We start from the raw sequence: 13,778 nt of genomic DNA on the forward strand, positions 1-13,778 counted from the left end.
GGGGAGTAGGAAAAAAACCCCAGTCCGGAGGAGCGGAGAGGAGAAGGTAGAGGGAAGGTAGGGGGGTCACCATTAGGGAGTGCGGAGAAGGAGTGGAGGAGAGACGGCAGGAGGGGAAAGCTTGCCAGAGCAGGGCAGCGCAGGCCTGTGGAGAGTGGAGAGGCTTGCAGTGGAGGAGGAGGGGAAGAAAGGGAAGAGCCTTCCCCTTTGGAGCTTTGGAGCTTTGGAGGTCTGGGGTTGGTGGTTTGCAGACCGATTAATAAAGGTTTGGGGTCAGGGCTGCCTATTGGAGGCTTGGAGGTTTGGTGGTTGAGGCTGCTCTTGGCTCTGGGTTATCCAGCCCAGGACAAGGTAGTCTCAAGACCCCTTTCTGCTGTAAATAGTGTAAATAAACTTTTGTCCACCTTTCACTGTCTGTGCCTCGATGGATTGTCTCGCTCTCCGGAGGTGCTGTATGAAGTGCTGATGACCTACCTGACTGAGCCAGCTGAAGATCCTTGGAATTACTCGCCATATTATATTACAGCTAGATAAAATACAGTGTTCATCCTTGTTGCACATTGATATTATCTTTCACTTGATTTCCAAGGTGATACTTGCATAACCGAAACAGCACTTTGTATTGCTTACCTGGTCAAATATCCATGTAAGCCAAAAAAGTCATTTTTATTGTTCTGGTACTGGGCCTTGAGCTCACAGCAGAACCTTTATAATGTGAGCCATACCATCTCTGTATTTTTGTTTTTATTTTCTGCTTAGTTGGAGATAAGGGTCTCATAGCCTTGTATGTCTGGACTGGCTTTGAATCTCCTCAGTAGCTAGTATTATAGGTGTACATCACTGATGCCTGGCTAAAATGTCTTGATTAAAAAACAAAAATTTTAGCAAAAAAAATTAAGGCTAATCAGGGTTATCTCAGTTGTTGGAAATGAATTAATTTCTTGGTGCTACAAACACACACACACACACACACACACACACACACACAAGGATTGAAGTCAAGGTCTTGTGTTCCTTTGATGCTCTAATCATTTATCCCTCACTCTCACAAGTAATTAGCACAAGTAATGAGTAATGATGCCCACTATTGAGACAGGTTCATATGAAACCTTCTGAGTAACAAAAGTGTCTCCCACGGAATTGGGTCAAAGCTCTTATTGGCCCTCTCAAGCACATGCAGGTAATCTCCATTTTTGTGAAGTGTGACTCATAATATTTTCAGTTACTAATGTTCTTTGTTAAGGTGAGACTGTTTCCCGGAAAACATGGTGGTAGACGCTCCAGGTTTTTTCGGAGAGCTTTACAGAAGTAACTCGTTTTCATGGGGGAGAACGGCAGGAGCCGCAAGCACCAGCCCTGGCCGCACCTCCAGCGCCCGTCTCTGGTCCCGCCCCCTAAGTCCACCCCCTAGGTCAGCCGGTCCGTGTCCCCGCCCCATCAGGTCTCGCCACGCCCCCAGCACCAAAGGTGCGCCGCCGCGGCTCCCGGCAGTTGGCAGATTGCGGTTGCGCGCTATGCCCGGCTCTGATTGGCTTACTGTCACGCTTGCTGCTATCCCTATTGGCTTGCAGAACTCCCGCCGCGCCCGCCGGCCGGCCCCTCGGCCGTTGCCCTGGAGACGCGTGCTGTGGAGGTTCCGCGTTGCGTTGGGAGTTTGGGGTTGGCCCCTGCCGCCCGCCCGGGACAAACTCCAGCTGCAGGTGGCACACAGGTCGCACGTCCGAGAACCTCGGCGAGAAGGTGAACCCTGGCACTGCCCTGAATCGGTGGAGACCTCAAGCTGGACCTTGGTACACCTGCGTGCGTGGCCCCGGCTGGTTACCCGTCGCGACGCGCCCCTACCGTGTGCCCGGCATGCATGGGACCCAGCAAACTGCGTGTCCGGCTGTCCCGTGTCCGCTGTGCCTCCTGCCCGTTGTGTCCCGTGCCCGCTGTGCCCCCTGCCCTCGGAGCCCCGTGCCCGCTCTGCCCCGTGCCCCTGTGCCCCGCGCCCCTGTGCCCCCTGCCCTCTGAGCCCCGTGCCCGCTCTGCCCCGCGCCCCTGTGCCCCGTGTCCCTGTGCCCCGTGCCCCTGAACCCCTGCCCTCTGAGCCCCCTGCCCTCTGAGCCCCCTGCCCTCTGAGTCCTGAGCCCCCTGCCCCCTGCCCGTTGTGCCCCCTGCCCTCTGAGCCCCGTGCCCCCTGCCCGCTGTGCCCCTGAGCCCCCTGCCCGCTGTGCCCCCTGCCCTCTGAGCCCCGTGCCCGCTCTGCCCCGCGCCCCTGTGCCCCGTGCCCCTGTGCCCCGTGCCCCTGAACCCCTGCCCTCTGAGACCCCTGCCCTCTGAGTCCCGAGCCCCCTGCCCCCTGCCCGTTGTGCCCCCTGCCCTCTGAGCCCCCTGCCCTCTGAGCCCCGTGCCCCGTGCCCCCTGCCCGCTGTGCCCCTGAGCCCCCTGCCCGCTGTGCCCCCTGCCCTCTGAGCCCCCTGCCCTCTGAGCCCCGTGCCCCTGAGCCCCCTGCCCTCTGAGCCCCGTGCCCCGTGCCCCCTGCCCGCTGTGCCCCCGGCCTGATCGCCCCTGCTCTGCCTCCAGCGTGCCCTGTTGTATGTGCATTGCTCGCCGATCCGGAGGCGTGTGCAGGTGTGTCAGGTGGAGGCCGGAAGACGGGGAGGGGGCGTGGACTTCGCTTCTTCGGCGGCAGCTACCAGCGGGTGGGGCCGGCAGAGCCCAGCTAACCCCAGAACCCCGGGCTCCTCTGGAAGTGCTCCCAGCGCCAGGCCATGAGGAATACCAGCAAGGAAGTGCAGAGCACCACTCACCGCTATGCTCCCTGCGGTGAGTGTGGATTCGGGGGTTGTTGGAGCGATCGGAGCTGCCGCCCCCGTCACTCCCTCCCCCCCCCCCCCCCATGGTGCTATGGATAAGAACCTTTTGGAAATGTTTGGGTCGTAAATTAACCCAGTGTAACGCTCATGCTGTTTTCCTGAATGTTGATTAAGGAACTTTCTCAGCTACACAGCCCCATTGGCTCCCTAGCTTTTGCTTCTAATTTAGGACTCAACCAAATTAAATGTTTCTTGCTTCAAACAGCTAGATACAAGAAAGGCGAATCCAGTGGAAGTCCAGGGCTTCTTATGTACACAGTTTGAAGCTGAGAGGGAAAGGAAGAAGCCTCCATATGCTGTCTTTCATTTTTTATTTGTTGGTTTTGTTTTTTACTCTGCATAGTCAGAAGGCTTGGAGACAGACAGTAGAGAAGAGGGCTAAGCTGAGAGGGATCAGTTGAGCCAACCACATCTGCACAGTCTGTTCAGAAGGAAAACAAAATGTGACCCTTCCATACTTAACTGCACCGTCAGGACTCTGACTGTGACCAATGTTGGTGGTGCCATGGCTGTGCTGGAAACCCAGCTGGGGGTGGTGCATTGTTCATCAGGTCTGACCTGTTCATATCTCCTGCTTTGGCTTTTGGAGCCTTCCTGTCTTCCTGTGATCGATCTAGATCTCTGTCTCTGTCTCTCTCAATACTGGGGCTTGAACTCAGGGCCTCTTCTTTCTGAGCATGTTTGCTAAAGACTGGTGCTCTACCATTTGAACTACTCCTCCACTTCCAGTTTTGTCTGCCCATGCTGGCTTCCAACAGGGATCTTTAGAACTCGGTAGCTAGGATTTCAGGCATGAGCCACTGTGCACAGCTTCATGGGATTTGTTCCCCCACTCTCTCCTTGCTCTCTTTTTTTGTGCCAGTCCTGGGGCTCAAACTCCAGATCTGTCCTTAAGCTTTTGTGCTCAAAGCTAGTATGCTACCACTTGAGGCACAGCTCTGTTTCCAGATTTTTTAGTAATTAATTTGAAATAAGAATTTCAGTGACTCTCTTGCCCTGGCTAGTTTCAAACCTCAGTCTTCAGATCTCAGTGTACTGAGTACCTACCTAGGATTACAGGTGTGAGCCAGCGGTGCCAGGTGTTTGTGATTTCTTGATGCCTTAGGTAGAGGTCTCATCTATATGAACACCACTAATAGATACTAACATGTGCCAGGTGCTGCTCCCAGGACTTTATATACACTTGTACATTGAACCTCACTAGACACCTCTCAGGGATTACCACCCCATTTTTTGACCAGGAAAATGCAGCATATATTATACACCAAGCAAATAACTTATTGTTTGAGGCTTCACAGACTAGATAAAGCAGCCTGGTCCCCTGTGAGCACCAGAAGAGCAAGGTGATCTTAAGTTTGACTCTCTTTCGCAATAGTCTGTATTTCTTCACTGATCAAATAAGGGAAGCCAGGCACTGGTGGTTTACATTTGTAATTCTAGCTACACAGGAGGCTGAGATCTGAGGATCACAGACAAGTCTGTAAGACACTTATCTCCAATTAATCAGCAAAGAGCTGGAAGTAGAGGTGTGGTTGAAATGGTAGAGTGCTAACCCTGAGCAAAAAAAGCTGAAGAACAGCACCTAGCACTGGCGCGTGCGTGTATGTGTGTGCGCGCACACACACACACACAGAGGAAAATAAGCTACTATAAAGCTTATGAGTATGAAGGGAAAGTCATAGAAAGACAAGCAATCAGACAGTAAATGATCTAATGTTATACAAATGTGATAAAAGCTCAAAGATCCCTTTAACTTTCTCTCTGTTTCTGTCTCTCTGTCTTTGTCTCTGTCTCTCTGTCTGTCGGTCTCTCTGTTAGGTTGTGAGAGTAGGTTCTTTCTAACTTGAGCCCTCACTTTCTGAGCTCTCCTCCTTTGCATACATTTAGAGATGGATTAGAATTCAAATCTTCCAGTAATGAGAGGGTAGGAGACACACTGTTCTCTGTGGATTAATTAGTAAGCAAAACAGAGAGAGGAAAAATAAAGTACAAACTGAATGCCCTTCTTCTAAAGGAGGAATATTTGAGCTGTTAAACTCTGATTCCTAATCCTTAAATTGATTTTCTCTGATCTTTGTGCCATTTTCTAAACTTTTTTCATTCTCTTTTCTTCTTTCTTCTTCTTCTTCTTCTTCTTCTTCTTCTTCTTCTTCTTCTTCTTCTTCTTCTTCTTCTTCTCCTTCTCCTTCTCCTTCTCCTTCTCCTTCTCCTTCTCCTTCTCCTTCTTCCTCTCCTTCTTCCTCTCCTTCTTCCTCTCCTTCTTCCTCTCCTTCCTCTCCTTCTTCCTCTCCTTCTTCCTCTCCTTCTTCCTCTCCTTCTTCCTCTCCTTCTTCTTCTCCTTCTCCTTCTCCTTCTCCTTCTCCTTCTCCTTCTCCTTCTCCTTCTCCTTCTCCTTCTCCTTCTTCTTCTTCTTCTTTTTAAGAAAGGAGCCGATTTAGCTGGTTAGTATCCTTCAGTTATTTAAAAGATTTTCCAGGTTAAATACCACTCATTTTTATGCAGTTGTGATTCCAAGTACAAAGTCAATGTGTAAACTTTCAGAAAGATTCACAGGATGACTTGGTTTGTGTACTATGGTTAATTGGTATATTCAGTACTCTGCTTCTGAAGAATCCTGGTCAGCCAGCACATTTAGCGCACGTGTACACACACACACACACACACACACACACACACACACACACACACACACACACAGATTTATTTTGTTTTTTTTTTGTTTGTTTGTTTTGGGTTTTTGGGGGGATACAGTCGTGGGCCTGAACTCTGGGTCTGGGCACTGTCCCTCAGCTCTTCAGCTCAAGGCTAGCACTCTACCACTTGAGCCACTGTGCTACTTCCAGCTTTTTTCCTTTTTGCTTATGTGGTGCTGGGGAATCGAACCCAGGGCCTCATGCATGCAAGGCAAGCGCTCTACCACTGAGCCACCTTCCCAGCCCAGAGATTTATTTTAAAGACTTGGTTTTCATGGGGAGGGAATAACAAATATGAAATCTGTGGTGAGCTGGAGACCAGGGGAGGCAGTAAGTTGCATTTCAGATTTGAAGTCCATCTGCAGGCAGAATTCACTCTCCCTTGGGGGATCGCATTCTTTTTAATTAGACCTTCAACTGTTAAATTTAGGCTCATCCCTATTTTGGAGGGCCATCTGCTTTGCTCAAAGTCCACTGACTTAAGTATGAATCTCATCTCAAAATTACCTTCACAAATGCATCTAGAATGATGTCTGTTATGTAGGTACAGTGCTCCAGCCGAATGAACACATAAAATTGCCATCCCATCTACCACACAGCAGGCATTGTGTCTGATTGTGAGTTTTCTAAATCTATGTCAGTACATGCTGATAGATGCTATTAAATATATCCAGTGAGTATGCTACATGAGTTATACCTTTTTATTTTGCTTTTCCTAGATTTTGTGTTCAATCAGCTGGAAAATAGTTTGTGGGCTCTTATTTTGAGCATCTGCCTAATTCATTTCAGATGGAAGGAATTATCTGAAGCACCCACAGCCTGAACGCCCCACATCTCTTCTCTCTGTGGGGTCATAAATAGGTACTAATAACTCTAGGCCTTTGGGATTTTTGCTAACCCATCTAGTTCTTTTTTTGTCAGGGCCTGGGTGCTGTCCATGTGTACTTTTGCTCAAGGCTAGCACTCTACTACTTTAGCCACAGATCCACTTCCAGTTTCCTGGTGGTTAACTGGAGATAAGAGTCTCATAGACTTTCCTGTCTGGGCTGGCTTTGAACCACAATCCCTAGATCTCAGCCTCCTGAGCAGCTAGAATCACAGGCCACCAGCACCCAGATCTCTCTAGCTCTTGATATGAACTCCCCAGCCTATGACTAAATACCTCCAGGGAGTCTCGTGGCTGGTCCTCAGCTGGGTGGCAACATCTATCCTCGGCACCTTCCCCTCAAGGCTTGGAGAGCCTCCTTACCCCACTGGGCCCATGCTCAGCTCCTCTTTTTTTCTGCATGGGGCCCATGTCACCATGGAGATCAGAGGACAAGCTCTCCTCCATTTTCTTCTCCTTTCTGTTTCCCCTGAGCTACTGCACCCAGTTTCTTCTTGATGAGAAAAATCCTACCATTTATAATCATCATGCCTCAACTCAATCTTTCCCACTAAGTAGTTCTTAGGGATCTTTAAAATGCTATCCCTAACCTGTGATGAGTCTGGGCAAGTAAGTACCTCATCCTTCCCTCCTTGCTCTCTTCAGTGAACACCAGACCCTGACACCTTTCACCTGTGGCCTCTACAGTTTTTAGTAGAGCCACTGCCAGAGGCTGGTGTGGGCACTAGGCAGCATGGGAGGTGGCCTGGCCAGTGGCTTCTCAGTATTGCTCTTCAATAGGTGGGGCATCTTGGCCTCACTCTGACCTGCTTTCTGCTGCTCTAATAAAATGGGTAAACATGTTCAATCAGGTTGTTGTTTCTGTAACACAATTTATATCTCAGTGGGCTTCTACTTCTTCCTCTTCTTCTCCTTCCCCTCCCTCTTCTTCTTCCTTTTCCTTTCCCTCCCCCTTCTCCCCTTCCTCCTCCTCCTCCTCCTCTTCCTCTTCCTTTTCTTTCCTTCTTTCTTTCTTTCTTTCTTTCTTTCTTTCTTTCTTTCTTTCTTTCTTTCTTTCTTTCTTTCTTCCTTTCTTTCTTTCTTTCTTTCTTTCTTTCTTTCTTTCTTTCTTTCTTTCTTTCTTTCTTTCTTTCTTTTCTCCTCCTCCTCCTCTTTCCTCTTCCTCTTCCTCTTCCTCCTCTTTCTCCTCTTTCTTCTCCTTCTTGTATGTATACCAGTATGCTTGAACTCAGGGCATGAGCACTATCCCTGAATGTTTTTGCTCAAGGCTAATGCTCTACCACTTGAGACACAGCTCCACTTCCTGCTTTTGGGTAGTTAATTGCAAACAAGAGTCTCACAAGCTTTCCTGCTTGGCCTTGAACCATCATTCTCAGATCTCAGCTTCATGAGTTGCTAGGATTACAGGTGTGAACCACCAGTACCTGGTTTATCTCAGTGTTTCAATGTAGTATGTTTATCAAATCATATCCCATGGCTGGGCATGGGGGCTCACATCTGGAATCGTACCTACTCAAGAGGCTGAGATCTAAGGACCAGTTTGAAAGTCCTGAGATTGTGAATCCCATTAGCCAGCAAAAACCAGAAGTAGAGCTAAGGCTCAAGTGGTGGGGCACCCTCCTTGAGTGAAAAAGCTAAGGGGTTAGCACCCTGGCTCTGAGTACAAGCCCAAGTACCAGCACATAGAAAAACTGGCTTGTTGCTGTGTGGCTTGTGCAGTGATATCCACAGCAGACAGATAGGGAAGGACCAGAGAGCCCTCCTCTGTGTGGCTGTCCTGCAGCCCAGCATGGCAGTGAGCTGGCCTCACTTGTATCTAGATTGGTATTACCACCTGCCTGCGAAGCGCTCTGAGAAGGCCGTGGATGCCCCACCAACATCTCAGATTCCAGGGCTCAGCAAATTGGGCGACTCACAAAATGGACACTTGCCTGGGATGCGGAGGTACTGGATAAAAGAAACAGACTCCGAATACGTGAAGCTTGCAAAGCAAGGTGGCAGACCTGGTAAGCCCCTAGCATGCTCAATCATGGAAAGCAAGGATGGGACATTGTTCCTCATCTCATCTATGTAAAAATTTGCTCTAGGAGTTGGAGGTGTGGCTCAGATGGTAGAGCACCGGCCTCAAAAGTGCTTAGGCCCTCAATTCAAACTTCAAGCCTCCCAAGAATCTAACCTTTGCCAAAGGCCATTGGGAATTTAGGCTCATGAGTATGTTAGGATATGTGCAATCTTTGATGAAAATCAACTTTTATACAAGATTTATTTTTCACTAAATATTTGACTATACTAAAGATGGAGGCATACTGAGTTCAATAGACATTCAGAGGGCTAAGGGACAACACAGTCTACCTTTGGGGTAGATGACATCTAAACACTATTTCTCCTCTGGGTGCCATTACCCTTGCTCAGAATATCCTAGGGAAGATGGGAACAAGATTTCCATAGTTTCAATTTTAAATAATCTAGACCAAGCTGGGCATTGGTGGCTTATGACTGTAGTCCTAAATACTCAGAATGCTGAGATCTGAAGATCACAGTTCAAAGCCAGCCTGAGAAAACCCTTATTTCCAATTAACCATCAAAAAGCCAGAAGTGGAGGTATAGCTCAAAAGGTTAAGTGGCAGCCTTAAGCAAGAATGGGAGCCCTGAGTTCAAGCGCCAGTAGTGACACAAAGATAAGTAAATACCCAGACCAATCCTCTTGATTGATTAGGCTTGCAGCAGGTGGGACAAGGGCTAGACATCTCTTTTTAAGATGCACTTCCCCCTGCTGTTGGTCAAAAAATAAAATTAGTGGGGAAATTGGCCAAATTTGGTAATACCTAAAATGAGATGGGAGTATTACATCACTGCCCATGTTCTGAGTTTGGTCATCACAATGTGATGACATGAGAACTGTCTTGAATACATCCACCAAAGCCCAGAGGTGGAGGTGTGGCCTTCTGCAAAACAGGCCCAACGAAGTACTATAATGACAGTAACAATAATGAGAGGCAGACAGAGAAAGAAATCAAGTATAATGAAGTAGCTCTGAGAGAGTCTGGTTGGAAGGTATAGAAGAATTCATCTTATTCCTCTAAGTTTTCTCTAAGTTTAAAGTATTAAACTATGAAAAAGGTTTTCAAGCTGCAAAATGGGAAATTAAATATCCATGGTACTGGGGTTTTTAACTCTTGGCCTTGTGCTTATAAAGCAGGCACTTTTACCACTGAGCCATGCCTCCAGCTCTACCAGCTGTCCTTTGATAGCCAGGAGGAGAGGGAGCAGAGTCAGAAAGCTGGGCACATGTGTCTGGAGCTGGCCTGAGTCTGAGATGGAGCCCATGTGCTATGCCTCCCAAGTTGGCTCCAAATTAAATGATTAAATCCCTCCTGGGAACTCACCATCTGGGAGCCTGGAGAGGGCAGATTTTCCTGGAAGCAGCTGGAGGAGGACAGTGAGCTTTGGAGACTGGCCTGGGAGAGCGGCCAAGGGTTGGGGAGCAGCAAGCACTGGAAGAATGGAAGGATGGGCTCTGGGAAATTATGTCTGTGGAGACTGCATGCCAGTGGGGACCATGGCTGAGATGTACTATACGGATCCATGCTAGAGAGGGAAGGGGTGGGGGGTGGGGGGTGCATGAGCAATGTCCTGTCTGAGGCCAAACAGGATCCTCAGTTGTCTGCCTGTGCCAAGGCAGGGGAGCCTCAGAGATGCTCCGGTAGTGGCTCAGCCCAGAGGCCACCCCAGGGCGATGGCACAGCTCCCCTTGGTGAGGGCTAGTGATACCACACAGGACAGCAGGATCACACACAGCTCTGTCCCTTTGTCTTTGAGATTTGCTGACGCACTTTGTTCCTGGGAGCAGGAAAGGTTCTCCTGTGACCTACTCCCTGCCAGACTGGTATATCCACCACAGCAAGCCTGCTACTGCCCAGCAGCGCGAGTAAGTATCTTGAAGCAGCCACGTTTTGTATGTGTAAGGGATCTGGGGGGAATAGCTCAAGTTGAAATTCATTAGATTAATTGCTGTTCCAAAGCAATTTCACTCAAAGCTAATGCTCTACCACTTCCAGCTTTTTGGTAGTTAATTTGAGATAAGAATCTCACAGACTTCCCTGCTTGGGTTGGCTTTGAACTGTGATCTTCAGATCTCAGTCTCCTGAGTAGTTAGGATTACAGGTGTGAGGCATGCTGGCACCCAACACAAGTTAAATTTTAAATTTCAACTGAGGACAAGTGTGGTTACAAAAGTCTGGGTACTATTTTACCAGCACTATGGGGGAACATAAGCTGTCAGAAAAGCAGAGATGGGCAATCATGGAGCATTTTGTGTGGATCTCTAAGCTGCCGGTCAGGAAGTAGACATGGTCACATGTATCTGCCATAAAATAGCAGTCTGCCCCAAAGCTTTCTTCTTGTTACAGATGAAAGTCATAGGTAGTGCCAGAGATACAAACAACACTAAATTTCTATAATTGCAGGGCCATGCAAAACTATTGTTCACCAATGTGATTGAGGCTTCTAAGAATTCCTGTTTGTCACTAGGCAGCCTCAATCCTCCAGCCCACCTCTTCTGGACTGAGAAGGAAATGAAAATTAATTTTAGGCAGCTTTCTGACTTTTTTTTTGCCTGTAATATAAAACCACCATAAATCATTCTAAGTCTGTCAAGTAGCTAAGAGTGCAGGCCTTAGCCACCATGCCCAGCTTTTGTTTCTCTTTTTTCTTTTTCTTTTTTTAGGTCCTATACCAGCACTTCAACTTGGTACTTGACGATTTCACTCATTGGCTGGCATTCTACCCACTGAGCCAGGCCTCCAATCCCTTGTTTTTATTTTTCACAAGAAAATGAATATGCAAAATTTATTACATGCCTGAGGCATGTAATATTAGACTCTTCCCTTTGCCATCTTTTCTTAGGTCCAAGACTGGGACTCAAATTCTCTACCTGATGCTTTTACTCGATTGCTAGCATTCTACCAACTAAGCCAAGCCTCTGACCTGTTTTTATTTTTAACAAAAAATGAATATACACACTGGGTGCTGGTGGCTAATGCCTGTAATCCTAGCTACTCTGGAGGCTGAGATCTGAGGATCACAGTTCAAAGCCAGCCAGGGCAGGAAAGTCCATGAGACTCTTATCTCCAATTAACCACCAGAAAACTGGAAGTGGTGCTGTGGCTCAAGTGGTAGGGCACTTGCCTTGCGCTGAAGAGCTCAGAGACAGTGCCAAGCCCCAGAGTTCAAGCCTCATGACTGACAAAAAAAAATGAATATACAAAATTTATTGGATGCCTGAAACATGTAATATTAGACTCTTCCCCTGCTTTGTTTTTAGGTCCAAGACTGGGACATGAACTTGGTACTTGATGCTTTTGCCCATTGGCTAGTGTTCTACCTGAGCCATGCCTCCAACCCCTGCTTTAAAAAAAATGAAATTCTTTGTGCTAAGTTTCGAAAAGAAACAAAAAGAAGCAGAATGGATTAGAACCTGCTAGAAAGGGGACCAGCAACTCTAGGGTTGACTCCTTTCTGTCACTGATCCAAAGACCAGTTGGAAGTTCAAGTACCCATATTGTAAATGGCCATGTCACAGAAAATAAGCAGGCCATTGCTATCTGAGAGGATCATAGTGGTACATATTTAGGAGAGCCTTTAGCTCATTGAAGGGGGCAAAGTAGTAGATAATATTTTAGTGAAATTCTGCAAGCTGGCACTGGAAAGGGGCTGAGCTATTTGTTCCCCAAGAGCAGAAAGGCAAGGCCCACCTGTGTCTTCAGGGAAGCCAAGAGAAAGGAGGGCAAGGGAGAAGGGGCCAGCAAGGCTGTAACTGACCCAGCTGTTCCTGCAGCCTCCCTGTGGTCTCCATGCCAGATTACATGGTGTATGAAGAATTCAACCCCAATCAGGCCAACGGGAGCTACGAATCCAGAAGAGGCCCCTTCGATTTCGACATGAAAACAGTTTGGCAAAGAGAGGCCGAGGAACTTGAGGAGAAAAAAAAGGTGACAGAAACTCATCTATGTATGTCACCTGCTGCTGCTTTCCTCCTGGGACTCTGAATGATTGCATGTGTGTCTGTTTACTGCTTCTGGTGTGTCTGCTGACATTGCTGACATGGTCCTCATTTTAAGTGCGGATCTCTACAGTGCGAGTAGCCACAGTCTAGTTATCATTTTCTTTTCTGATCATTGGTTTGGTTTTATGGGGCAGAACACAGTTTTGGGGGTTTTTTTGCTTATATTTTATTGGATAATTGTAGATTATACAATAAGCAGAATCTAGTTCTCCAACAATCCAGTATTTTCACTTTTTTGGGGGGGGGGTCAGTCATGGGGCTTGAAATCAGGGCCTAGGCGCTGTTCCTGAGCAATTTTGTGACTAGCACTCTACTACTTTGAGCCATAGCTTCATTTCCTGTTTTTGAGTGGTTATTTGTAGATAAGAGTCTCATGAGGACTTTTCTGACCAGGCTGGCTTTGAACCATCCTGAGTGGCTTGGATTATATGTCTGAGCCACTGGTACCTGGCTATTTTTGCTTTTTTTTTTTTGTTTTAGTCGGTCTTGGGACTTGAGCTCAGGCCCTGGGAACTGTCGCTGAGCCTGTTTGTGCTCAAGGCTAATGCTCCATCACTTGAGCCACACAGTGCTACTTCCAGCTTTTTAAAGTAGTTTGTTGGAGATAAGAGTCTCACAGACTTTCCTACCTGGGCTGGCTTCAAACTGTAATTTTCAGATCTCAGCCTCCTGAGTAGCTAGAATTACAGGTATGAGCCACTAGTGTCTGGCTTATTTCTGCATTTTTAAAGTGGTTTTTAACTAGTGAATACTTACCTAGAGGAAACGTATAACACATGTCACCTAGCATTATAGGAAGGGAATTTAATATGTATTTATTACCTTTCTCTTTTTGTGCCCATACTAGGCTTGAATTCAGGTGTATGCTCTACCTTAGCTTTACTCAAGGCTGACTTTCTACCACTTTAGCCACAGCTCTAGTTCTGGCTTTTTGCTAGTTAATTGGAAACAAGAATCTCACTGATTTTTCTGTTCAGGCTGGCTTCAAATGGTGATCCTCAGGTCTCTGTCTCCTGAGTAGCTAGGATTAGTGTGAGTCTCCAGTGCCAGGCTTTGTATTCATTATCTTTACATGTTTTATTTATAGTTAAATTGAAATTTCTCTGGAAATAGGACACAATCCCAGGGAACATTTGTCTCTCCAAGGGAAACCTCAAGAACACCCTGACTGGTAGATGGGTTGTGACCTCTTGATTAGAAGTTCTTCTATCCCCTAGCCTCCTCTTAGTGGCTCCCAGGACTTTACTGTGCAAAGCTAGAGAAATGCAAAAGTGTTA

The 13,778-nt window shown here is 47.4% G+C and overlaps 1 protein-coding gene across 3 annotated transcripts; it reads left to right on the forward strand.

Annotated features, from left to right (window-relative positions):
• Positions 1-1,646: 1,646 nt before the first annotated feature.
• Positions 1,647-12,498, forward strand: LOC138803741 (uncharacterized protein C7orf57-like). Of its 3 annotated transcripts, none has more exons than XM_069987788.1 (5): positions 1,647-1,800; positions 2,566-2,808; positions 8,258-8,443; positions 10,257-10,365; positions 12,274-12,498. In XM_069987788.1, exons 2-5 carry the CDS (start codon positions 2,754-2,756, stop codon positions 12,482-12,484), a joined length of 561 nt encoding a protein of 186 aa, XP_069843889.1. In that variant the 5' UTR covers positions 1,647-1,800; positions 2,566-2,753; the 3' UTR covers positions 12,485-12,498. The 3 variants fall into 3 exon arrangements, with proteins under 3 accessions (XP_069843889.1, XP_069843888.1, XP_069843890.1); XM_069987787.1 differs by having other exon boundaries at positions 1,647-1,790; XM_069987789.1 differs by having other exon boundaries at positions 1,662-1,740.
• Positions 12,499-13,778: the final 1,280 nt, after the last annotated feature.

The sequence above is a fragment of the Dipodomys merriami genome, unplaced genomic scaffold (genome assembly GCF_024711535.1).
Source record: "Dipodomys merriami isolate MVZ:Mamm:240054 unplaced genomic scaffold, mDipMer1.0.p SCAF_3474, whole genome shotgun sequence".
In the NCBI taxonomy this organism is placed as follows: domain Eukaryota; kingdom Metazoa; phylum Chordata; class Mammalia; order Rodentia; family Heteromyidae; genus Dipodomys; species Dipodomys merriami.

What these genes read in the sequence shown, in the direction of transcription:
- LOC138803741 (XM_069987788.1), top strand. Translation starts at nt 2,754, where the DNA reads ATGAGGAATACCAGCAAGGAAGTGCAGAGCACCACTCACCGCTATGCT. An exon ending in TCACCGCTATGCTCCCTGCG is followed by an intron (nt 2,809 to 8,257) that starts GTGAGTGTGGAT and finishes ACTTGTATCTAG; the next exon opens with ATTGGTATTACCACCTGCCT. An exon ending in GCTACTGCCCAGCAGCGCGA is followed by an intron (nt 10,366 to 12,273) that starts GTAAGTATCTTG and finishes CTGTTCCTGCAG; the next exon opens with CCTCCCTGTGGTCTCCATGC.